We start from the raw sequence: 27,392 nt of genomic DNA on the forward strand, positions 1-27,392 counted from the left end.
TGCGGCGGCGGCGCGGTCGAAGTGTTACAGTATATATAATAAGTACATATACATGAGACATATAACAAGTAGACCGACCCTGCAGTATATGTATCTGCTGCGGCTGCGCCTCGACGCTGTACGCGGCGGCGGCGCGGTCGAAGTGTTACAGTATATATAATAACCCGGCAGACATGAGCATATAACATACGCGGCGGCGGCGAGATCCGACGTGTTGACTGACAGTATATGGCCGCGCCGATTATGTACTGCGGCTGCGCCTCGACGCTGTAGCGGCGGCGGCGCGGTCGAAGTGTTACAGTATATATAATAAGTACATATACATGAGACATATAACAAGTAGACCGACCCTGCAGTATATGTATCTGCTGCGGCTGCGCCTCGACGCTGTACGCGGCGGCGGCGCGGTCGAAGTGTTACAGTATATATAATAAGTACATATACATGAGACATATAACAAGTAGACCGACCCTGCAGTATATGTATCTGCTGCGGCTGCGCCTCGACGCTGTACGCGGCGGCGGCGCGGTCGAAGTGTTACAGTATATATAATAAGTACATATACATGAGACATATAACAAGTAGACCGACCCTGCAGTATATGTATCTGCTGCGGCTGCGCCTCGACGCTGTACGCGGCGGCGGCGCGGTCGAAGTGTTACAGTATATATAATAAGTACATATACATGAGACATATAACAAGTAGACCGACCCTGCAGTATATGTATCTGCTGCGGCTGCGCCTCGACGCTGTACGCGGCGGTTTTTCGCAGGTCGGAGTGTTACAGTATATTGTAGGCTATATAACATGGGACTTATAAGTACATATACATGAGACATATAACAAGTAGACCGACCCTGCAGTATATGTATCTGCTGCGGCTGCGCCTCGACGCTGTATGCGGCGGCGGCGCGGTCGAAGTGTTACAGTATATATAATAAGTACATATACATGAGACATATAACAAGTAGACCGACCCTGCAGTATATGTATCTGCTGCGGCTGCGCCTCGACGCTGTACGCGGCGGCGGCGCGGTCGAAGTGTTACAGTATATATAATAAGTACATATACATGAGACATATAACAAGTAGACCGACCCTGCAGTATATGTATCTGCTGCGGCTGCGCCTCGACGCTGTACGCGGCGGCGGCGCGGTCGAAGTGTTACAGTATATATAATAAGTACATATACATGAGACATATAACAAGTAGACCGACCCTGCAGTATATGTATCTGCTGCGGCTGCGCCTCGACGCTGTACGCGGCGGCGGCGCGGTCGAAGTGTTACAGTATATATAATAAGTACATATACATGAGACATATAACAAGTAGACCGACCCTGCAGTATATGTATCTGCTGCGGCTGCGCCTCGACGCTGTACGCGGCGGCGGCGCGGTCGAAGTGTTACAGTATATATAATAAGTACATATACATGAGACATATAACAAGTAGACCGACCCTGCAGTATATGTATCTGCTGCGGCTGCGCCTCGACGCTGTACGCGGCGGCGGCGCGGTCGAAGTGTTACAGTATATATAATAAGTACATATACATGAGACATATAACAAGTAGACCGACCCTGCAGTATATGTATCTGCTGCGGCTGCGCCTCGACGCTGTACGCGGCGGCGGCGCGGTCGAAGTGTTACAGTATATATAATAAGTACATATACATGAGACATATAACAAGTAGACCGACCCTGCAGTATATGTATCTGCTGCGGCTGCGCCTCGACGCTGTACGCGGCGGCGGCGCGGTCGAAGTGCGCGACGAGGAGCTGACAGGTCTTGCCGTACTCGCAGCGCCCCACCACCGACAGCTGCTCCAGCTGCTGCTGGACCGTGCCCAGGTCTTCCAGCGGGTCCTCCACGCCCTCCCTGGGGACAGAGGAGATAGGAAGAAATTAAGTCGTTGTTATTCAAGTACAGTAGAAGCTCTTTATTCGCGGGGTATGCGTTCCGTAAATATGCCGCGAATACAGAAACCGTGAATATGGAATGCTAATTTGTATGGGGTTATAGGGGATACGTTCCTAGATGATGATATAAAGAAGCAAATTGTAGATTAAAAAAATGTTTCATTGAACTTTCTGATCATACAAATTGATGAATTACATGTTATCATCAGGTTTAGGCAATGGTTTAAAGAATTTAGTAATTATTTCTTGTTAGGTGTTTTAGGTGTCCATGGGTAGCGGCAATTGCTTACCATCAAGTGATCCGTCTACTCGTTTCCCGGATTCTTATACCATAAATTTCAGCAAATTGCTTGGGGTATATACTTAAATCATAGACTTTTTAAAGAAACCATTCCCTCTTGTTATTAAACCTTTATCATTAATCCCCACACTTGACAATATATCTTAGAATGCAATGGCTCTTAGAATGAAAATGACCGAATCCAAAAACTACAAGATGTGGGAAATGTCAAAAGTTGGAAGAGGTCGGTTACATAGAAACATACAAACAAACACACATACATACATCCTTTACATATGAAACTAAATAAAAGCATGTAAAAAGTTAGTTTTGCGTTGGCACCATTTGATTTTTGATTTCGAACGCTTACTTTCCGAAAACTATGAAAATGACACCAATCGAATAATCCGAGCCCAAATTCGGCACTGAACGGAATTGAACAACAGATAACACAAAACATTTGAGTCTACGCACGCACTAAACAAAATAAAAATATTAAAAAAGAAAGTAAGAAAATATTCAAACTTTCAAAGTATCAAGTTCATTTTGTCATAATTTCCGCAGCTATCCGTGCGTATGTGTGTATTGTCGAGAGTCGTGTCAATGTAGTGATGCGATTCGATACCTATCAATTATGAGAACGCGTCCTTAACTCAAAATTTCTGTAACATTCTATTTTATCATAAACTGGCGTTATAAAATATACTCTATAGCCAAAGAACTAATCTATAAATCTAGTAAACATAAATCGTATTTAGGTTAGGTTAATTGCAGTTATAATGGTAGAAATAATTAAATTACAATGCTATCATAGGGTGTTTAGCTATGAAAGGAAGGAATGTCATCACTCATCACCAATATCACCTTTAGTAATCCTACTTTAATTCATAATCATAACGAAACAACAATGTAAACAGAACAGACAGAGCGAATGTCAAATAATGACTTTTGGACATAATGACACACGCACGCCAATGAGGTTTCGTTACATCTAATCACTAACGTTCAAACACGAAATCATAATTATAATATGCATTCATTATAATATATATTATAAAAAAAAAATTAACTAGCAGTATGTATTAAAACCAAAAAAATTCGTACACATTACATTAATAAATCTTTTTTTTTATTGAATGACTCGTTTTGTTCCTTGTGCAAGCGTACTAAGAAACGCAGAGGGTCGCGATAAATACAGGAAATAGGCCTTGGGTTTTTAAAATTCTTTTTATTTCCTAATTTTTATCCGCAAGTTTATCAGAATAATAATTAAGTAACCAAGGGTCTTATTTTCATTGCATAATTTTGATTAATTTACATTTTTTGTACATTGATGAAATTAAGTGGGGCAGGATCTGGCATGGTCATTTATATATTTATGTCGGCGCCATCTTGAACTTAGATTTTCACTTTATATTCGTTATAAGCGACCCCAAAAACCATGAAAATGACACCCATGGTGGAAAGTTGGCAAATCTTGTCGGCGCCATCTTGGATTTTGATTTTGACTCCATATTCGCTATAAGCGACCCCAAAAACCATAAAAATGACACCCATGATGGAAAGTTGGCAAATCTAGTCGGCGCCATCTTGGATTTTGATTTTGACTCCATATCCGCTATAAGCGACCCCAAAAACCATGAAAATGACACCCATGATGGAAAGTTGGCAAATCTTGTCGGCGCCATCTTGGATTTTGATTTTGACTCCATATTCGCTATAAGCGACCCCAAAAACCATGAAAATGACACCCATGATGGAAAGTTGGCAAATCTAGTCGGCGCCATCTTGGATTTTGATTTTGACTCCATATTCGCTATAAGCGACCCCAAAAACCATGAAAATGACACCCATGGTGGAAAGTTGGCAAATCTTGTCGGCGCCATCTTGGATTTTGATTTAACCTCATGTTCAAAATAATATAATGAAACATTCTATATTCAGTAAAGTGTTGCTCGTACAGAATGTGTAAAAAAACATACAAACAGCCGAACATAGTACCTCCTCCTTTTTGTGAAGTCGGTAAAAATATCAAGATTGGTTTGTGAAGTATAATATCAAATATTTTGTACTCGTACAGCGATCTTTTTCAAGGCCATTTTTTGTAACAGGCGACGCAGCGTCCACCCACGACAGCGCTCGAGCGCAGACTGAAATTTCATTTGACATTTTCTATCTAATAAATCTAAATAGTAAACAAATAAAATAACCCTTATTGCTACGCTTTAAAGTTGATGTCTGACAGCAAAATAGGAGAAAAAATTAACCGGGAACTTTTATTTATTTCCGAGACAATTTGTAATATTTTCGTAATTTTTTCCTATAGTATAATTTTTGATTATGTCTGCTTCCCCGGGATATTTTTTTGAGATTCAGAATTATGCGTGTAGTAGCAGTAAAATGTTCCTAAACTCAACCCTTTTTTGACAATTTTGTGTAAAGAGGTAAAGAAAAATCGTGTTTGCAATAATAAAATATAACTTTTTTCACATTACAAATCAATATTTTTGGAGATAAAGAAGTGATCTATCTATTGTAATTGTTAGTTATGTTCAGTTAAGTTTCTTTTGGTCGTAATATGTACTGAAAAATAGCTTATTTACGTCAGATTTGAGAACGCGTCCTTAAGTCACTTTCATTCACTTCTATGTATGAAAGCATAGATTGTCATCTATACTGACCTATACTTATTATACTCTTTGATACGGACTTTGACAATGACAGCAAACAATATCTCCGTTTTTTATATTTTAAGAAATAATTAAATAATTTATGTTGATTCAGGGCAAGGAAAGCATGAACATTATATTGTTGATTCTTTTATGTTTTAGGTAAGAAACCATTTCTTTAGTTATGTTTTGTTGGAAAATAATTATTATATTTTACAAATAAAGCTCTTTTATGTTTTAGATGAATCACATATTTGTTTAATTGCTTAACCACTCTAACGTCCATGGATACTATAGTATCCAAAGTGACGAGTTCTGTTTAACTCCCTCTAGTTTAAAATACGGTCTTGTTTGGTGAGTTTTGACTGATTATCTATACAGCTGAATAAATTGTTCGACGAAAAAATAAGACATGGCGTTGTAATATGCTTTGACAAACAAAATATAAATTTTTAAAGTTAGTTGACTCGTTTTTGAAGTGTTTTTGTGAGTTCCAACAATTATGTCGTAAATACTACAGTTTTGTTTAATTTATCTTGCAAGTGTTATACATCAAAATAAACTAGAAGATTTGTGCTTTACGATGATGTACAAATATCACAGTTTTAGCTGATAAATCTAGTCTAATTTTAACTTCAAACGATTGTTGTTTCGAAAAAAATGGCCGGCCTGGTGTTGGTCACTTTTAGTTTTGTTTATACATATTTTACATACTTTGCATTACAATAGTATATAAAATATCGAAATACATTTCGTAATAAGCAAAATAATACATTTTTCAAAGAGAAATATACTAAATTCATTGAAGATTCCATAATAATGTCAATGTGTTCCTCAGGTTTTTTGATGTGTAAAATTACGAGTAGTGTTTTCTTTCGATTTAATTACAATACTTAGAGTTAACCGAATATAATCATATATACATCAAAAGAAAGGGTAATGAGTCTAGTTTGTTGTAAAAATATATTATTGATAAAATATGCAATAGTTGTGCCGTATATTCTAAAAAGGTAGAAATAATTCTGTTTTTTTTTCTGTGTTTCATGTTTAACACGTTTTATTGTATTTTAAACATTAACTAAAGATTTTAAAATATCGTTAAGATTGATCAGTATTCTTCAATCTTTTTTTTGGTATTCTTTTCTTTATTCTAGGCATTACGGTTCAGTAGCTATATAGGTTTTTTGTTACGACGAACTTGCGAGTCGCGCGCGGTTCGGATGCCGTGCGCGGCTGGACGTTAGAGTGGTTAAAGAACCAATCTAAATATTATATGTATACGTATTAAAAAAAACCACTTACCTAAGCACACAAGACACGGAGTCCAGCCGGGACCCTATATACGCGGCGGTGACTCCTGGGGCGTACGTCTCCAGTAGATGGGGCTCGCTGGCCTTCACGTAGGGCACCGAAGCCACCATGCGTTGCCATAGCGAGAGCAGGTAGTGCACCGAATTGGGGGCGAATTGCCACATCTGAAAATAACAATATTAATGTTTAAAATAGGTCCAGGAAGCCTATTCCGGTTCTCAAATCTGAAGTTTTATTTAATTCGGCCGTAAGTTTTATTGATTTACTAATAGAATTACTTGAAATAGCGTTTTATTTTTAATTTCAAATCAAAAGCTATTTATTTTTATTTTGGTTTGTTCAAGCACTGCAAAGTCTTGCCAGTTCATGCACATGCCAATTTTTTATTGTTAAAAGATCAATTTTTCAACGAGTCGCTACGAACCAAGATTGAACATCCTATATATGTATATACGGGCTAATTCTGGGAATCGGCTCCGTACGCAGCGCGCTAACAATGCATATGGCGAGCGAACTATTGGTTATATTGTACCAAGACTTATTAACAGTATACCCGCAGAAGTAAAAAAATGTATCACACCTAAAAATATAAAATGTAAACTCAAGGAATATTACCTGAGTACTATTTAAGCAGGATTATTGTACCTACCTCCATAATGTAACATTTAAGGCAGATTCCATAGCACGGTTCTAAACCTTAGTGGTTTTTTGGTTGCTATTTGTTATTTATTGTATTACTGTGTATTTTGTGGAAATAATAATTAAAAAAAAAAAATTATCTTCATTTCACTCGTTCATTTTTGTTCGCGAAAGTTCGCAATAAATAATTAAAAATTCGCAACGTCATACCTTTATTCCCCGAAGGGGTAGGCAGAGGTGCACATTATGACATGTAATGCCATTGTACAATGTACACCCACTTTTCACAATTTATGTTGTAAGTCCCATGTAATAGGTGGTGAGCCTATTGCCATTTACCAGGTATATTTCCAGGCTCCGTGCTACTACTGAGAAAATTTAGAATAACCGAAAAAAGCCCAGTACTTCGTCCGACCCGGGAGTCGAACCCGAGACCTCTTTACATATACGGCATTGTAACAGCCGCGCCACATGTCCGTAACATTCCTAGACAACCTACAACATTACAGCTCTTCTGTGGTCAAGGAACATGGAGCTGTTCATACAGAATTTAATACTTGATTTATTTATTTTCGGTTTTCGTTGAAATATTTAGTTGTATTACGCTTCTGTGGACGAGTACTACTTGTAGTTTCATTTAAGTCATATGAGTGATCTCCATACTGTATATCGTATAGTATACCTGTAAGCTCTGCACAGTGAACTTGGCGATGAGCTCGATGAGGCGCGGGTAGCTGTCCACCATGACCAGCTCGCCCAGCTGGTAGTTGGACTTCAGCCGCGCCAGGAGCCGGCAGAACTCGTGGTAGTTCGTATAATATATAATAATATCTTACCTGTAAGCTCTGCACAGTGAACTTGGCGATGAGCTCGATGAGGCGCGGGTAGCTGTCCACCATGACCAGCTCGCCCAGCTGGTAGTTGGACTTCAGCCGCGCCAGGAGCCGGCAGAACTCGTGGTAGTTCGTATAATATATAATAATATCTTACCTGTAAGCTCTGCACAGTGAACTTGGCGATGAGCTCGATGAGGCGCGGGTAGCTGTCCACCATGACCAGCTCGCCCAGCTGGTAGTTGGACTTCAGCCGCGCCAGGAGCCGGCAGAACTCGTGGTAGTTCGTATAATATATAATAATATAATAATATGTTACCTGTAAGCTCTGCACGGTGAACTTGGCGATGAGCTCGATGAGGCGCGGGTAGCTGTCCACCATGACCAGCTCGCCCAGCTGGTAGTTGGACTTCAGCCGCGCCAGGAGACGGCAGAACTCGTGGTAGTTCGTATAATATATAATAATATCTTACCTGTAAGCTCTGCACAGTGAACTTGGCGATGAGCTCGATGAGGCGCGGGTAGCTGTCCACCATGACCAGCTCGCCCAGCTGGTAGTTGGACTTCAGCCGCGCCAGGAGCCGGCAGAACTCGTGGTAGTTCGTATAATATATAATAATATGTTACCTGTAAGCTCTGCACGGTGAACTTGGCGATGAGCTCGATGAGGCGCGGGTAGCTGTCCACCATGACCAGCTCGCCCAGCTGGTAGTTGGACTTCAGCCGCGCCAGGAGACGGCAGAACTCGTGGTAGTTCGTCGGGTCTGATAGGCCCTGGAACACAATGATATAGGGTTAATGCAATGCTACGTCACTCTCTTTAGCTTCGTAGCAGCTTCGGCTTTCGCTGAAAACCAGCGCTGTGATTTTTAAGAGTCACAGCAATATGCTGAGCGAGGGCCATTTTGCGTAGATGTGACGCATATTTCCCCTAACTTTTGTGATTTCCCTGTATGTACTTTTACTTTTTTATTTACTTGTTTTTTTTTGTCTGTATTTCCTCTTTGTGTTTGTGTATGCGTTGTGTCTTCGTAAATAAATGTATTTTCTTTCTTTCTTTATCCCCGAAAGAATAGGCAGAGGTGCACATTACGGCACGTAATGCCGCTATACAATATACACCCATTTGCAGGGTTGGCAATGTTTAAAACATTTGTTTTAAACATACGTTTAAAACACTGATTAAAACACTACAAAAGTATGTATCACGTTTAAAACATGATTAAAACTAATTTGTTTTAAACATGTTGAAAACACATAAAAAAAAACTCTATACTTTTACACTCAAGGAATTAAAAACCTAATGGTATATTTTTTTACTAAAGAGTTGGCAACATGGATATTACTAGATGGGATTCCCCTGACTGACAAGCGGTAATGCGGTGAATGAATGTTCATAAAACGCGGGGATTTCCCGGTTCGCTTTTGTTCAGTTAGATAGAAAGAAAGCCAAACGAAATCGATCAATTCATGTTTTGCATGTGTAATGTGGTGGACACGTATTTTTTTACGTAATTGTTTTTGTTCCGTGTTATTAATAAACTATTACAGTGCGTGTATGTGTGATGTGTTATTTGGGAAAAAAATATGATAACAGGGCGGAAGAAAGACCCGCTTTGGCGGAACTTTATAGAAATTCCAGCCTTTTTTTCATTTTATACATATTTACGTGTTTAAAACAAGATTAAAACATGTTTAAAACAAGTCAATTAAAACAGCAGTGAAACATTAATAAAAAACATGTTTTTTTTGTTTTTCAATTAAAACATGATGTTTTTTCTTTATAAAAAAAACATGTTTTTTTTCCAACCCTGCCCATTTGTTAATAAGGCCCTAATATAAGGTGGTCTAAATATATCTGCCACGGCTTTAATGGGAGGTAGTGTTGTGTTTGATTGAAATGATTTTATTTTTCTGTAAATAGGCTACAAAAGAGCACATTTACACGTCAAAGTTTGAAGATTACAATAGTGAAGAAATTTCGTATATTGGACCAGTTAATTCAATTTGAGAACATAAAGAAGTTAAATAAACATTGACTTTACTCTGCATAAAGTGGTTCACAAATTCGACAGAGACAGTGAAAGAGGTAGCTCTTTCATAACAAACTCAAACAGATCTTTTATATGATAAAACATTAAAAGAAAGTACAGTCGAATTGAGAACCTCCTCCTTTTTTCAAGTCGGTTAAAAAGGAATTACTCATAATCAATAATTTATATTCACTATTGTAATCTTCAAACACAACACTACCTCCCATTAAAGCCGTGGCAGATACTTTTAGAACAACTTATACAAAACAAATTAAATTTCTTACCTGTGTATTCTCCAATATCCTGAGCACTCCGGCAGCCAATCTATTCAAGAACTTGGCTCTTTCATTGGAACTGAACAGCGAGCGACGTACAGACGCCAGCTGTACCAGACAGGCCAGGGCCAGGCTTGCCAGGGCGCCGCCTAGTAGGTGGTACAGCTCGAAGAACAGGTCCAGGGTACCAGACTCCAGGAATGTGGGACGCCATGATGTCGGGATCTGGAAGAGAGAGAAAATTGTTGTAGAAGAAGATGGAAGAGAGACTTTGGAGAGTGGGGATATTAATTCAATGAATACTCCCACCTTGGATGAGGCGAGAGGATATTTTCTGACATTTCCTCTCAGGTGGTTGTTGGTCAGTAAGTGTCTGCACTTACTGACCAACAACCACCCCGGTAACTCGTATGATCGTTCGTATTTTATGGTATAAGCCGGTAAACAAACAAACGTAGCACCTGATGGTAAGCAATCGCCGCCGTCTATGGACACCAGAAACACCAGAGGCGTTACAAGTGCGGCCTTTTTGGGGGTTAGGAATTCAAGAGTTGTTGGGGAATCGGGGGTTCGGAAGATTGGGAAGGGGGTAATTAGGCCTCCGGCAACCTCACTCACACAACGCAAGCGTTGTTTCACGTCGGTTTTCTGTAAGGCCGTATCACTCCACTCGTTAAATGTGTAGTAACAATTAATTTTAACCTCAACAATCACAAAAAATAAGGTCAACAATCACCTGTACAGTACAGAGATCATCACTAGACTCGTCACTGGTGGTGCCAATGAAATCGAAGGTGAGACAGTTGTGTGCGAGGCGCAGCAGTGCAGCTACCAGCGCGTGCTGCCTCTCGTCCGACAGCTCGGGGGCTTTGCCCCTCATCGTACCGAGCAGGGAACACGATAGACGGAACATTTCGAAGAGCTGTGTGTCTCTGGAATTAGAAATTTTGAGGTTAGAGAGAAAAATAATAAAAATATCACTTATACATATAGGGTGATTAGTAAATTAGTGAACGATATTTAAACACGTGTTTGTACTCATGATTATAAACAACTTTCCTGAAGAAACTTTTTTTGTGTCTCTGGAATTAGAAATTTTGAGGTTAGGTTAGAAAAATAATAAAAATATCACTTATATATATATAGGGTGACCGGTAATTAGTGAACGATATTTAAACACGTGATTGTACTCATGATTACAAACAACTTTCCCGAAGAAACTTTTTGTGTATACTCATTAGTTTTATTTTTATCACAATAACAAAACAACACAATTTTGTCAAAAGTTTCAAAATACCTACTAGTCTTCCGATAACGCGGGCGCCTCGCTGCTAACAGCTGATCGTGCGAAAACAATATTAAAACATATATATGTAAACATGAATTTATTACTAGCTACTTCCGCACGGTTTCACCCGCTCTGCTCAGCTACTATTGGCCATATTCGTGATTTTTTATAGCCTATAGCCTTCCTCGATGAATGCACTATCCGACACAAAAATAATTATCCAAATAGGATCAGGAGTTCTGGATATTAGCGCGTTCAAACGAACAAACAAACAAACTCTTCAGCTTTATGTTATTAGTATAGATTTATTATGCAACAGTCACGTTGTATATTATTTACCTGAAGGAAGAAGCAATCTTCCTGTGTTTGGCGAGGGAGCGGTTGGCATCGGCTTCAGAGACCTGGTTCATCTCCACCACCAGCTGCGACAGCAGTTGCACGCCGATCGTGCATAGTTCTTGACTCTGTAATCATTAATTCGATAATTAGTTCAATGTAATGAAAGAAAGAAACATTATTTATTTAGCACCGGGCACGATGCACCAAAAAACAAAACACAAGAAAAATCTAAAATAGTATAAACATTAATACAATTTTTTTATAAAAAGGAGGGGCATAAAAATACTGAACAATATGAATAAAATAGCATAAAAGTAAAACTATAAAACATATTACGATAAAAACAAGGTGGTAATGTGCCCAAGCCAAAAGGGTTGCCACCTCAATATGAACTAGGCACCAAAGGTGACACCGAAGGTAGCACTGATTTTCAGTGACGATTGCTGTAGATGCGTTTGGCTTCCACCAATCATATTTATTGGTACATATATCTTAACACTGGTGGAAACTGGTTCAACTAAGATATGTATTTTTTTATATGGAGAAATGCATGCTATTGATAGTTTTCCTACTATCATCAAGATGCACATCTTACTAGCAAGCTACATACCTTAGTACCAGTGGAAATGGTCACATAGTTTTACAGCTTAGCTATTACATTTTCTTACCATAACTATATAGCATCTCTGGTGGAAAAGCACCGTAAAATCGGTACTAGACATTATAAGTAAATATGTACACTAACCCCCTGTTACATGGGACTTATAACACAAATGGTTAAAAGTGTACACTGTACAGTGGGATTACATTCCGTAATGTGCACCTCTGCCTACCCCTTCGAGGATTAAAGGCGTAATGTTGCATACTTACCCTGAGAAAATTTGTGATATCATTGATGACGTTGTGGAAGACAAACTCTTCCTTGATCATGTCGAACCAGCTCAGCTTGGTGATGCGCGCGAAAAGCGATACCAGCGACTGTGGACAAACAATAGGAACTAATTTAATATCGGAATAAATCTATACTAAAAAAAAATGGTTTTCTCCTGTGTCGTGGGTGCGTTTACAAACATACAATTTTACATACACATGACACCCAGATCCGAAACAACAATTTGTGGATCACACAATCCCTTTCCCCAACAACCCTTAAACTCCTAACCCTAACAAAAGGCCGGCAACGCATTTGTAACATCTTTGGTGTTTCGGATGTCCATGAGCGGCGGCGATTGCTTACCATTAGGTAATCCGTCTGCTCGTTTGCCGACTTATACCATAAAAAACAAAGAAGATTGGGGAAGTATTGGAATTCCATTAACCTCACTCACACAACGAAACTCAACGCAAGCGTTGTTTCACGTCGGTTTTCTGCTCGGCCGTGGTATCACTCCGGTCGAGCCGGCCCATTCGTACCAAAGCATGGCTCTCCCACACTTATGTGGGATGTGATTATAAGTTGTAAAATATTATCTTTGTCGTGGCAGACCCAAAAGGCGGGACGAACTCAACAGCTATGACAAGGGTTGGCCGCAAAAAACTTTAAACAGAGAGGAGTGGAAGGAAGGTAGGGAGGCCTTTGCCCTGCAGTGGGACGATCATGGCTGAAATCTAAATCTAAATCTAAAATCTTACCTGTACTACAAAATTGGCCAGTTTCGGCCTAGTTGCCAAATAGTTCAGGACATAATTCCTGATGTCTAAACGCTGCTGCGTCGAGAGACTCGCTGTCGACCTGGAAACGTAAAGACAACAATATAATATCACATTTATTATTATTTGAAGCATAATGATGCTTTTCTACTAGAGATATGCTATATAGCTATGTTACGAAGATGTGTAGTAGCTTTGCTGTGTAACTATGTGACCGTTTCCACTGATACTAAGCTATGTAGCTGTTCCAGGAAGATTCGCAGATGCGCATCCATAGCGCACACAAAGATGTTGTCTGTATGTTTGTTTGAACGCATTAATCTGTAGAACTACTGGTACGATTTGAATATTTATTTTTGTGTTGGATAGTCCATTTATCGAGGAAAGTTATAGGCTATATAACATCACGCTACAATCAATAGGACCCGCGCAGAGCTGGTAAAACCACACGAAAATGCTAGTAAATATTAATTTTGTAAATAATGTACCTGCTAATCAGTTTAGCCAGCGTCGTGGCAGCCAACAGTTGTGAATAGCTCGAGTCTGCCCGCTCCAACAGTGCCTGGCATTTGCTCAGTGTATCTGGTGACTCCTAATGAAGAAAAAAGAACAATTAACGGGTAAGTTAGTATTATTACGGTATGTTGGGTTAAATTTTATACTTTTTTTTTTTTTTGAGGTGACAAATTCATTCAGTGACTTCTTCTTCTCCCGCCTTGGTCAAAGTCAAAGTCAAAGTCAAAGCATTTATTTCAATTAATCCTAAATAAGGCACTTTTGAAACGTCAAATTGAATTGTCCGTCAGTCTGTCTGTCAGTGAAGCTAGGCGCTTGGGTGAGGCGGAATGGAGGGCCAAACTCTTACTGACTAAAAACTACCCTATTCCTACACCTGCTTTGAGCCGCAGCCCCGATAACCTTTTGTGTTGTCCGCAGCTCCGGACTGCTGGATTCACTTGGAACCAAATTCTGTGACCAATAGCAATACATAGGACCAAGTTAGGTTTTGTGTAAAATTTCAGTGGTGTTCGGCGACTGGGCTTCTCCCAGTTGTGCAGTCTTTTTTGTGCCTTTGGGCTTAAGTCATTCTGTCTCCTGCATTTAATTCACCGAGGGAAGTAGAAACTATCGTTTTCTTTTTCTTCTCCTCTTAATAATATTTATCTGATTTATTTCATTGCGGGATCCAAGACAGTCATTCATGTCCCTGAGACGCGCCGGAGTTCAGTGTTCCGGTGTTTTCATTGTTGTATCTACTGAAGATCCTGGCTTACAGGAGTTGCAGCAGTTTTAAAAGGATGTGTCGGACTTATCCCAGTAAAGAAAAACAATAGGAATCCAGAACAAAGTGTATATTCTCCTCATTGGTCTAAAAGTTTGGGTCAAAATTACCCTATATAGGGTCAAATAAACCCGATTTTACGGTTATAGAAAAAAGAACTCGATGATCCGTTTGTTTGTTGGGCAATGTCCTATAATACGTAGCAGTGTACCAGGGACTCGAGATACAATGATGATTGGATAAAAGATTAAAAAAAAAATGGTTACCTGAAACCCGACAACTGCCTTCTCTGCTTGCTCCCTTACAAGCGGGTCTTGCGACTCGTATAGCTGTTTGCATAGCAGCTCTATTTGTATCACCTCCTGTGGACAAATAAACAGTAAATTACAACGCTGCAAGATTGCCCTAGTTAGAAAGAGTGTCTTAGGTATGGCACCGCGTTCGCGCATTCTAATCGAATGATAATTATGTTTTACTAGCTACTTCCGCGCGGTTTCACCCGCTCTGCTTAGCTCCTATTGGTCATAGCGTGATATTTTATAGCCTATAACCTTCCTCGATAAATGTACTATTCTACACAAAAATAATTATTCAAATCGGACCAGTAGTTCTGGAGATTAGCGCGTTCAAACGAACAAACAAAAAAACTCTTCAGCTTTATAATATTAGTATAAATTTATTTTTATAATGATTTAAACTTTCACTTTTGAACAGCAGTCATTCTATGATTATGCCCCCTCAAAAGAAAAGTAATTTGGCGTTCTATTGTCTCTGCCTTGGTACTCCAATGGGAGACAGGCGTAACGATATGACGATAAGTACGTATTCTATGTATGACAATCAACATAGAAATATTTAAAGATAAAAGTATCCGTTTATCAGTCCTTTAATGTAGTCATTAGCTCATTCCTTTCAAAATTGGTCCAACCATTTCAGAGATTAGCAAGAACAAACAGACTGACAAAAATTGTAAAAAATATTATTGTTATTTCAATATTGCAGACTATATTAAAACATTGAACACCATGGTGGTCACCGGACCGACGTTAGCAGAGGATTCGCCTTCAACAGTTTTCTATTGGCAGTCAGACTTAAAAGTTAACAGTAATAGTCTAGATATTTCCAGTAAGCTACATGCTACAATATAATATGTATAACAGTGTAAGGAGTAAGGACTGCATGCTATCTAAACGCTTCCTCAATTACCAATCACAATCTGCATATTGAGTAGGTACCTATATTAGGTGATTCACTCCCGGACTTGTGCAACAGGCCTTATCTCTCTCCTCCGACTTCAAAAAAAGACCTGACCTGTATGTATATTGTTTGTGAACGATTATCTTGCGTTTGATTGAAGCGATTTTGATGTGTTTTCAGCATAGTATTTTTCAATCAATTTAATATCTAATAGACCTTATTCCATGAAATTTAAAATCAGCTCTTAATGTATTACAAGTAATATAATTCTATCCTTCAGATAATTTAAAAATTTTGACATTATATTCTTCCATACATAAACTGCACGATTTCCATTTTATTCATGTAAAATTTAAACTATAGAATGAAAAATCGGCCCCAAGTTTCTAATAATTTATAAGGTGAAAATCATCATGACACATCATTTTTTAGTAATGCCAATGATTCTATTGGTGGAAGCCAGCATTTATAAAAGAAAGCACTTGCCAGTGCCTTCATCTGTTAATAACGTCAAAACGGCTGACGGGATCGGAGTGAAATTTAGAACAGGTAGAGATAATGGTCTAAAACAACACACAGGCTACTTAATAACCCATGGGAACATGGGTAAAGCCACTGACAGAGGCTAGTTTATAATAATGATAGTAGTAAAAACAAGTATATGGGATGGGAAGGCACATGTAATGCCCCAAGTGTTGCAAGCATTCCTGGCTCACAGTCACCATTTACCATCAGAGGGCTATGTGAATCTTTGCCACCTCATCTAATCTAAGTATAATATAAAAATAAGTCAGGTTTTCCTTCCTGACGCTATAACTCCAGACCGAACAAACCGATTTCCACAATTTTGCATTCGTTGGAAAGGTCTTGGGCTCTGTAAGATTTATAGCAAAGAAAATTCAGGAAAAATTCACAAGATAAGCAGGAAATCACGGAAAATCATTGATGGCGAAACGAGTTCGCCGGGTTTGCTATTTGTATATAACAAATTGCACTAGATCGATCAGCAGATCTGGAAGCCTTTAGGAGAGTAGTGGAATGTCCTAAACAATTTGTATTAAATATAAACAACTACTTGTATTACTGGTTACACAAATGAATGTTTTCATTTAACCAAGTTTAAGAAAGTTGTATTTTTTATATCAGTTTTTTTTATGTTTATTCATAAAGGAATCTAGGTTAACTGTGTATTGTGTAAAACAGAGTTTAAAACTGTGTTTCAAAGTAAGAGGTCCCATGTTTAATGGTTTGTTTTTACTGGTTTTTACTAGGTTTCACAAATTTTGGTTCTAAAATTCTTTGTGTATAGAGATTAGGAAGAGGTTTAATATCTTTATAACATTTTAGCTGATAACATAAATAAATAAAGACTAAGATAACTGACCCACATTTAGGGAGAATACAAGCGAAATGTTCCATTTCTAAAATCACTAATAAGAAGAAAACGAAATCTATTAATGAATCCTTTTTGTGAGACAATTACAGCCATAGGTATAGTTTTATTGTCCTTCAAATTACCTAAAAACTAAAACGCAATATTATAAAATAAACATTAGTAATGCGCTACAGTAATCTTCTACAAACGATCGAGGTTAAATCTTAGAAAATACGAAGTTGAGCATTGCAATTTGCGAAACGCACTAGGGGGCCGAACGCGTATCAAACATCAACTTGATTACCGTTCAAGGATACATGTGTAAACATAGCCAAATAACCAAAGTGCCGGCATCACCGTCTAACACACCACCCGCAAACATTAAACAAACATTGTTATAATTGATAAAATGGCTAAATAACGCCACAGACCAAAGATTAAGGCACCAAAAACACTTCACGAGCCTAAACACCAAATAATTAAGACGAAATCAATGAAATTTATGTTGGCAACCGAAAAAACTGATTACTACATTTATTTGAAAGGTTTTAAAGTTGAATTAAATGTAGTGTTTATAGTAAATTCATATAAAATCATTTAAAAATCATAATATTTTGGTTCTCACCTGTTCTTCAGCCATCTTTGTTATTTTCTTGCATTTGAAATGACGTTTCGTTACATTGAAGTTGTCTTATCAGAATACGTATTGGTTGCTAGTTTAACAAATGTATAAAAATCAATATTATTTAATTTAAATAAATTGGCCTTAATGAAATGATGTTGATAATAATTTTAATAGTCGTCTCGTAATATTTTCAAATTATTGCACCATCTTATAATTTGTAACAAAAAGTAATACTGTCGTGCAAAAAATATAACAAAACGTCATACTTAACAGCAAGTTTCGTTGAAAAAAATGCGTTCAGTTTTAAACGTCTATGTTTGTAATTTTTTTTATTCTTATTCAAAAATAATGACAATATAATATTTGTTTTTATTAAAATTTTTGTCCATTTTCTCCTAAAACACGCGAAAAAAGTTTCAAAGGAATGTGTGTAGATTTTTTTAAACGTTGCCTCACAATAGAATTTTCTCCAGTGTTTTGGGTGCGTTTACAAACATACAATTTCATATGTATACACATGACACCCAGTCTCGGAACAACAATTTGCAGTTCCCACAAAGAGCCGGTTGCCCAGCAGTCAAGAATTATTTTCTATTTCACAGCTCTTTTGGTGTTACGCGTGACGGGTGGCTCTGGATGGCGTTGATTCAATTATATCTAATGATAACAATTTATTTGAAACGGCTGCTGTTGTTGCTTATCCCTTTGAATTGCTGGCTGATATCACTTCTAACATTGCTACGGCCATTAAAGTTCTAAAGTTTTATATTTAAAACCAAATTAGAATATTAAGGTGAGATAGCGGTCAAGCGTCGACCCATTAAATGTACGGCCATTAAAGTTCTAAAAAAAAAAAAAACCAAATTAAGGTAAGCGTCCACAGGCCCGCATCGTCCGCATTGTACGATGCGGATCAGTGGACGCGTACCTTTAAAACTCTTTTACAAACCTCTACAACAGAATAACAGTAAATGTCACTGGCAGCAGATAAGAAGATTAAAAAAATACAAATTGCAGAGCATCGGAATTTACAATAAAAAAAAAAATACTGAACAAAAGCATTCTTTGTCAAATTTTTATGTAGGTAGCCTTGTCAAGAATTTCAGAAAAATGTATTAATAAAATTATTTTCGCTGATTATCATACTAAATTTTGTATAAATGTAGCTGTACCCAATGATGTTGCGTTCAAATTTTTTATCAAGAATAAAAAAAGTATGCAACGCTGCTATCGCGTCACGTATTTTGCGTGGCGCCGAGCAGCGGATAACTCCAGGTAAATTTTAAATACCTTATTATGAACAAAACTATTGCTATACGAATAAGAATAAGAACTCAAACTCTCAAACTCAAAAGAAAGAAAGAAAGAAGAATAAATTTATTAATGAACTTCACAATCATCATGGTCTTATACTATATCACAATAATTTGTTTAATTTTGGTGTTGTCATCAAGTGTATCGGTAGCCCCCAAACTAGGATAATCCTGTATCTTGGGGACTTGAGTTGAGACATCTTGAGTACATTATTAGGTAGGACTATTGATTGAATCTAAATTACAGCGAAATTGACAGATATTAAAAAAATACCTAATAAGTTAAACTAATTATTATTAATTTTATTTTTATTTATTTACTAGCTGACCCGGCAAACTTCGTACCGCCTCAAACATATTTTTTCTCACCTTTTAAACCTTCCCTGGACTTTTTCAAATAATTCAAGACCAAAATTTGCCAAATCGGTCCAGCCGTTCTCGAGTTTTAGCGAGACTAATGAACAGCAATTGATTTTTATATATATAGATTTATAGATTGATTTACATCAGGCAACGAAGGCCCATATTAATACAATAATAGGTACTATACTAAAACATAAAATACTATAAATACATAATTATGATATTAGTTATTAAGGTCACACGATGTGACGATGCGTGGCGTCGTATTACGCTGCTCGGTGTCACGTAGCCTGCCTCGAAAACGTCGGTATATGACAGACACCCTTCGGCCAAAATTCTGCCTTGAGGAACTTCTCGAGATGTTGAGTTGGAACTCGCACCACAAACGACTTGAAGTTGGTATTTTGACGCGGTTCCAACCTTACGACCCTCAAGGTCCAGTTGGTCTTCACCTTCACATACTCCACGACGTCCTCAACCTTCGTGGAGTGGTGTAGTCGGGACACATACAGCAGCGTCGTAGGCACAGCTGGACGCAGCAGCATGTTTGGTCCGGTCAGTCCAGTACCGCACTGATTGCGAGAAGTAGGCTTCTTCTTCTTCTTCTTTTGGACTTTGATGAAGCCATCCTCATCACACTCAGGGTTTGCTGGACAGCGCTGTACCGGAATCCTTGTTACGGATTCACAGCGCTGGTTCTGCTTATCCCCTTTCGGCTGCTTAGGTAGTAAAGCAGCTGTTGTATTTGCGGCAGCAATTGCGGCGTAAGCTACTTTGGGGGTCGACGTAGCTTCGCGTGACGTGTTCTCTGCACGTGGAGAGACACGAGGAGCGGCGGGGCACGGTGCATCGACCTCATTATTTGCAATGGGCGATGAGTTCAGTTTCGCCGATTCAAAACTGCTGACTGTAACGTTTTGCGCCCCGCGACGTGTGTTCACGTTGGCTTCGTCATGAGACCTACTTTCCGAAACAGCATTGCGTAACAACACTATCTCGGCACGCAGTTCTTGGATGGTGGCATCAGACGTCTCCAACTTGCACTGCATCTGGGCCAGGCTTGACTTCAAAGATGTGATATCCTTAAGTAGCCTGGTGACATCTCACGCCGAGCGAGCACTACGTGGTCGAAAGTGACGGGCGGCAACTTATGTAGCTCCTTCGCTACAAATGTCGGAACGTCGTCAGGGTCGGTCGCCTTCATAAAGGTGATGATATCTTGGACGCTTTTATCCGTACCATCTCTCCTCCTCGATGGCATTTGGTCCAGCTTCCCAGTCGATTGGAAGAGTAGCATCTTGCCTTTGCTGATTTCGTCTTCTTTGAAGCTCGACTTACAAATCTACATTCATGCTACATTAGCTCGTCCCCTACTTATTAGTCCATGGGTTGGCCTGGCGATTTGTAAGGCAGGTTTTACCTACAACAGACACCAGTCCCAAGTTCATTGTATTTAGTATCCAAATTGTTTGCTGTACATTGTTAAGTGATAATAAGAAAAATAAATGAATATAATATTACCTACTTACTTATCCCGCTTGATTTTTACCTATACAGTATGGAGAAACCTCTTATGACTAATTTAAACCACATATTTGTTATCATCTTGACTGATACGATACATAATATACGAAAAATGAGCGAAATAGGCCCAGTAGTTAAGCCAAAAAGTGCATTATTCTCTCCGTAACATTCCTAGACAACCTACAACATTACAGCTCTTCTGTGGTCAAGGAACATGGAGCTTTGGTTTGACAATTTTAATTTTCGGTATTCACATTGTATTTGAATGGCAAAATAGGCAGTGGAAACGGAGAAAAATGGCGGAAAAAGCCCGCGAGGAAGATTTAAATTCAAATGAATGTTTCAAAACCATTTAACTTTTCTTGTAACGTAAAATTACAAGCAAACTCATGGCTTTTTTCGCTATTTTTCAGTGTCATGTGTTGCTGTAACGAAATCGACGAAAAGTTCAAAAACTACGAGCGATGGACCCCGGGAACCGACACAGAAAGACAGCAAAGATGCCATCGTCCAAGTGGTGAAGAAACCCTCACAGAAAAAAAATACACAAATAATTAATGCCAAGGAAACTACAATTGAAACTATCGAACCGGTATACAATATACACAGAGCCGTAACGGAATCGCAGTACGAAAAATGCCAAAGAATTATAGACCAAGCGTTTGGTACAGGTGAAATTAAAGAACCAGGTTATTTCTCCCATGGCGTTGATATAGAACAAACGAGGCAAGAACTAGAAAAGACTGAACACGTAACGTTAACAGAAAACGTGATAACCGACGACAAAACACAGGTGTTATTGCTACAACCGTCTCCTGCATTGGAGTGCGTAAGGGTGGAACCAGAAATTCTTAACACAGATACTGATGAAGATATGATTCTTATTAAACCAACGCTGAACATACTCTTGATGTCAGCTAGACCTCCAGATGATTTAATAAAGGGTACAGAAGATAATAAAGACCTGCCCAACCAGAATTTGCATCTAGAAGAAACTATTACCACAGAAGAAGTAGATAAATATTTGCGCCATGAAAACTTAGATAAAACGTTATACGAAACGCATGAGGAATCACAACAAAATACAGCTCATACGATTGACTTAAGTGAAACTAAAAAGAAACAGGATGAGCCGCCAGTTATTAATAAATGTACCAAGCACATTCCAGATATCGAACGCAAGACCGATGTCGATGTCGTATTACAAGATTCATACGAGCCTTCCATTGCTGATACGGAGTACATTGTCAACAGAGATAAACAGTTCAACGAAGTTATGGATAGCTGTTTGCATCCAAAACTTAGGCATAACGCCGTAGTTAATACTACAACTGCGAAAGAAGAAAAGGAAAGACTAAAACAGAAAGTGGAACATATTGAGGAAACGCCATTAGTTGAAGCTCAGAAACAACCCATTGAAGGTTTTAATGTAACTCCGCGGGTTCTAGGCGAATTAGAACAAGTCTATAACTGGATTGCGAACAAGCACGTAGACCCAACCCGACCCGACCCGACTGGTCAGAAATCAAGTTGTGCGGACTCAGGTGACTTGGATGAGGCGGTCAAATATTGTCTGGACAGTCCAGTTGGTCAGATTGATGAAGCACTACTCAACGAATTAGAGAAGCTTGGTATAGCTATAACAGCGCCGAACCAACCACGCTCTCCGGGTATAGATGACAACCGAGTTCAGATGAACGTGTTACTTAGCCGTAAATGTGATAATAAGATAGACGTAGATGATTCTTTTGAGATTTATTCAGGAAGTATGTATCCTATACAATCAAAGATTACAGAGAAACTACTACCCGACAAAGACGCTGAGGCTGAAGAACTGGCTAGGAAACTAGCTGCTGAAGAAGAAGAGGAATACTTGGCTATGTACCCAAGTCGCACACATATAGATAAAAATTACGATCTACCATTCGAAAGAAGCCTAAAAATGGGGATACAGAAAGCACAGGCTGCTCAAGCTAAGCCTGAACTAGTAAATCCTGAACAATTTAATCCTGCACGGATAGCCCCGATTATTGAAGAAATATCTACTAATGTTATAATGCAAGTGCCTCCAGAAAGGCCTACTCTATGTGATAATAAGATAGACGTAGATGATTCTTTTGAGATTTATTCAGGAAGTATGTATCCTATACAATCAAAGATTACAGAGAAACTACTACCCGACAAAGACGCTGAGGCTGAAGAACTGGCTAGGAAACTAGCTGCTGAAGAAGAAGAGGAATACTTGGCTATGTACCCAAGTCGCACACATATAGATAAAAATTACGATCTACCATTCGAAAGAAGCCTAAAAATGGGGATACAGAAAGCACAGGCTGCTCAAGCTAAGCCTGAACTAGTAAATCCTGAACAATTTAATCCTGCACGGATAGCCCCGATTATTGAAGAAATATCTACTAATGTTATAATGCAAGTGCCTCCAGAAAGGCCTACTCTATTCCAAGATACAAAGCTAAATATAAATCAAACTGATATAAACAAAGTTAATCCTACGAATAGTATAGAACGAACAGATATCAATGAGAAGTTAATAGCAGAACAGTTTTTCGTTAGACCAACCGCGCAGGAAGCTAAACAAGCTTCGACAGAATCGAAGCCAAAAGAAACACTAGTTACCAAACCATGGAACCCGCTCGCAAAACCAGGCTATAGATACGTTGCACAGACTGATAACTCTTCATTACGAAAAAAACATCTTCAAAAATCTTACGCTAAAGGAATGGAAAAGCCTGTATACTACCAATCAACAACCGCAGATAGCATGTGGAACTCACAACCAAAACCAAAGGAGACATGTAATCGTAAAAGTATTCATAAACCTGCAGAAAAACATCACACGTACCTCTTAATGGACCTCACGAATAAACGCGACCAATATTCCTCTGGAAAGAGTAAATATACTGGAACTGCTGAAAGGATAAACGAGCACTGCATAAGAAATATCAGTGCAGTTAATAAGGACCAGGGCCATAGAGCTCCTCAGAGTAAAATTAGGACACGAAATGCTCGGTTGAACACCGCAGATGAGATACAGAAAGATGTTAAAACAGCAGGACCAACAAAAGATAAGTTAGTCACCCCACTCGGTATGTCGGAAGAAGGTCCTGTGTCAAAATCTGCAGAAAATTACATGTCTCCGCCCCCATTGCAGCAAACAAATAAAATCAATTCAAATGTATCCGACGGTATTTGGGACGAAAATATCGATGGATTAACACCAAAAGAGAAAACGGTCTTCCCAGAAGATTTAATGACACAACAATTGGATCCTCATTATGTTCTGAAGTGCAACGAGACCTGCCCTAATTCACCTAAGCCCGCGCCCAGCCGTTTAATGGAATCTACAAGGGCTATACTGTATGAAGAACAAATAGATCTGACCAAGTTGCCCAAATTGAATGAGGATTTACCTCTCTCAGAGCTCTTGAAAAGAGTGAGGGAAAGAAATAGGATCATTGAATGCAGGAACGAACTGAAGGCTTTGGGGATTAAACTGGATCCCATCCTAGCCCAAGTGGGCAAATGTCCGAGGAAGGCACCTCGGTGCGCACCCACAGCGCCCAGATCACCACCACCTAACCCAGTACCGCCGCCCCTCTTCGGCTTGCCGACACCTCCGCGGAGCCCGCCCAGTTGTAAACCACGGAAGCCTCGCACGAGAAAATGCTCCACCTGTGACATGGATCTGTCACCGAGTTTGCGTCTGGGCCCTGGGTTCAACGTCCCAATTGCAGAGGTGCAAGCAGAAATGTTATGCGAGATGAAGGACATCGGACCTGATGTGTTTGCTGCGCGTTTGAAGGCTGATTTGACGGCGGAGGTGATTGAGAAACTCCAGATTTTAGGCAAGCTCCTTGGTAGGCTGTTGCGGCAGGGGAGAGCACATATGCATGATGCTGAAGCTGTGAGCAAAACCCGCCCAGGGTTGAGGACGATGTTGGCTAAAGACTACGCGCCGTGGACACCAATTCCGTCTTGGCCGATTCCAAAGAAACCGCCCAGGAGGAAGCCGCCGTGTCAGAAAGGCTGCCCATCCTGTCCACCTCCATTGGGGAAGCTAAATCCTGAGCCGCCGTGTAATTTGAAACCCTGCGAGGGATTTCCTAAGAAATCGTTTTCATTAATAGATTGTTTCGCTGTTACGATAGGAAAGAACAAAGTGTATGAGATTGGCAAGTTCTGACAGGTTTGATTACGTGTACAAAATACATCGGATATTATGGTAAACAGCGAAAATAAATTGAATGATTTCCTCAAAATTGTTGTTTTATTTCATACTAGCGACCCGCCCTAGCTTCGCATGGGTGCAATAGTGATATAGTATGCATGTAAAGCTTCCTCTTGAATCACTCTATCTACTTATTAAAAAATCGCATCAAAATCCGTTGCGTGGTTTTAAAGATTTAAGCATACAAAGGGCTTAAGGGACAAAGAAAGTGACTTTGTTTTATACTATGTAGTGATCACTACTACACACTAGTACTTATTACTCGTATATGTGAGAAGCGTGGTATTTCCACGGACGAACCAGCCCATTTTGCCAAAAAATGGCGACTAGGCTCTATCACGTACGCATGTCATACATCATAAATAAATAAAAAAGTTATTTATTATGCAATACACAGATCTAAATGTGTTGTCACAGCTGTTATGAATACATAAAAACAGGAAAATGGAGGTTATTTGCAAATAGGAGATACCCGTATGATCTGTTATAATAAATTCTTCATAGATAGGTACTTTACCTGTAAAACATACCTACTCGCATTTGGTCGAGTAGCCAACACCGTAAACAAAAGGTCTCAGGTGCTTTTCTACCAGAAATGTAGATGCTAATATAATAATAAGCAGTGAAACTATTTGACCGTTTCCACTGATACTAAGCTGTGCGAGGAAAATGTGCTGCTCGAGTATGTGATGATAGTAGGGAAGCCATCCATAGCACATATCCATAGCACGCATCTTCTTTCCATATAAAAAAATTATTAGCTAAGTAACTGAGTCACTTTTTCACCAGTACCTCTACCATGAGTTTGAAGCAATAGTATTTGTTAGTCTCTACCGACGACGAAAATTTTTTGTATGGAAAATTTTAGTTCCACTTGTGATCGTAAGTAAAAATTTACGTCGTCGCTAGTTACTACCGACCGACAAATACTATTGCTTAAATTTCATGGTAGAGGTACAGTGCTATGCTATGTGTACCAATGAATATGATTGGTGGAAGCCAAACTCATCCACTGCTACGTCCAATGATGAGCCAGTAGCTAATTAGCTACTGGCTCATCATTAATTCCTTATTCTACGAAAAACGAGAGGTCCGCACTAAGTGTCATGTAGGCAAAATACAGTAGCCCCCATCTAAGCCCCCTTATCGAATATAAGTAAAAATGTTCAAGAATTTTACCTATCTTAATATCAACTACATTGTTGCAGTACATAAAGAAAAATCACCGGCGATAAGGAGGTTTTTCAAAACGGAATGGACGAAACCGAAGTTTAATATCAACAAGCCGTACACAAGCAGAAGAGATAAAGACACAGAACGATCTCTTGATGGCAAAAAAGAATCAAAGAAAAAGGTGAAAGAAGTAGTCTCAGAATTAGCCACGGCAACAGCGAAATTCTCATCAAATCCTAACCTCAAAATGCCATATTGCCGCCTAATTTATGAAACGCCGCTAAAAATACTACATTTGAATCTGCAACGGCTACTTTCCCCCCCAATGGCGGCCGTGTCCTTTGCTTTTGTCAGACATTATTCCGATAAAGAAGTATTTTGGAGGCCCAAAGATAGAATCCCAAAAGAAAACGATTGGGTTAAGAGAATGCGTAATCCAGCAAACAAGAGGGATGCTCAAAAAGAGGCTAAATACCTATTATTATCTTACGGCAATAGTAAAGCTGTGCCCAATAGGAAAAGGTCGGCGACTAACAGGGATCTTCCGAAGAGTAAAAACGCAAATGCGATCAAATGTTGATTGAAATGTCTACTTTATAATGCATTATTTGTATTTTTAATAGTGTTTTTGGTTAAATATATAGATTTTCATACCCAAATCTGGTTTAATTTTCATGTTAGCCTGAAGAAGTTTATCCTTAAATTCGTTAGAATCTCTCATTGGGTGATTTTGACTTATCGCCTACCGAATCTCCGATTTTCCAATACTCAAATCTCTAAACCATCCCAAGCATCGTACTTGTAACTCCAATGTTTTGTGGCGTCACCTAAAACCATCTGCTGATCCGCAGCTGGAGCCTGGAGCTAAGCTATTTCTGTAATAAATTGTCAATTGGGCAGTATCCTCGGTCAAAAATAAATTATTACAACTTTTCAATACAATAAAATACTGAAAAATAATCACACCCTTGTTCATAAATTGATGAAGATGAACTACTTAATTATCGATTTTTTCTAGCTTAATTTCTAGAAATAAGTCTGCTATTTGACGTC

The 27,392-nt window shown here is 38.9% G+C and overlaps 2 protein-coding genes across 2 annotated transcripts in view; one reads left to right on the forward strand and one right to left on the reverse strand.

Annotated features, from left to right (window-relative positions):
* Window positions 1-17,839, reverse strand: part of LOC118278505 (exportin-7-B) — a 37,796-nt gene extending 19,957 nt beyond the window's left edge. The window contains exons 1-12 of the mRNA XM_050703834.1: window positions 17,721-17,839; window positions 14,790-14,885; window positions 13,730-13,833; window positions 13,224-13,323; window positions 12,462-12,569; window positions 11,592-11,716; window positions 10,701-10,896; window positions 9,974-10,189; window positions 8,284-8,430; window positions 6,176-6,348; window positions 1,693-1,883; window positions 1,565-1,584 (exon numbers count right to left, since the gene is read on the reverse strand). Coding sequence (XP_050559791.1) covers window positions 1,565-1,584; window positions 1,693-1,883; window positions 6,176-6,348; window positions 8,284-8,430; window positions 9,974-10,189; window positions 10,701-10,896; window positions 11,592-11,716; window positions 12,462-12,569; window positions 13,224-13,323; window positions 13,730-13,833; window positions 14,790-14,885; window positions 17,721-17,735 — 1,491 coding nt within the window. The 5' untranslated portion in view covers window positions 17,736-17,839. The remainder of the gene's footprint in view (window positions 1-1,564; window positions 1,585-1,692; window positions 1,884-6,175; window positions 6,349-8,283; window positions 8,431-9,973; window positions 10,190-10,700; window positions 10,897-11,591; window positions 11,717-12,461; window positions 12,570-13,223; window positions 13,324-13,729; window positions 13,834-14,789; window positions 14,886-17,720) is intronic.
* Window positions 17,840-18,752: 913 nt separating this feature from the next.
* On the forward strand, window positions 18,753-25,197 carry LOC118278503 (uncharacterized). The gene is made up of 2 exons (XM_035597723.2): window positions 18,753-18,995; window positions 21,334-25,197. The coding sequence occupies exons 1-2, from the start codon at window positions 18,896-18,898 to the stop codon at window positions 25,119-25,121; spliced, it is 3,888 nt and encodes a 1,295-aa protein (XP_035453616.2). The 5' UTR covers window positions 18,753-18,895; the 3' UTR covers window positions 25,122-25,197.
* Window positions 25,198-27,392: the final 2,195 nt, after the last annotated feature.

The sequence above is a fragment of the Spodoptera frugiperda genome, chromosome 24 (assembly GCF_023101765.2).
Source record: "Spodoptera frugiperda isolate SF20-4 chromosome 24, AGI-APGP_CSIRO_Sfru_2.0, whole genome shotgun sequence".
Lineage (NCBI taxonomy): Eukaryota > Metazoa > Arthropoda > Insecta > Lepidoptera > Noctuidae > Spodoptera > Spodoptera frugiperda.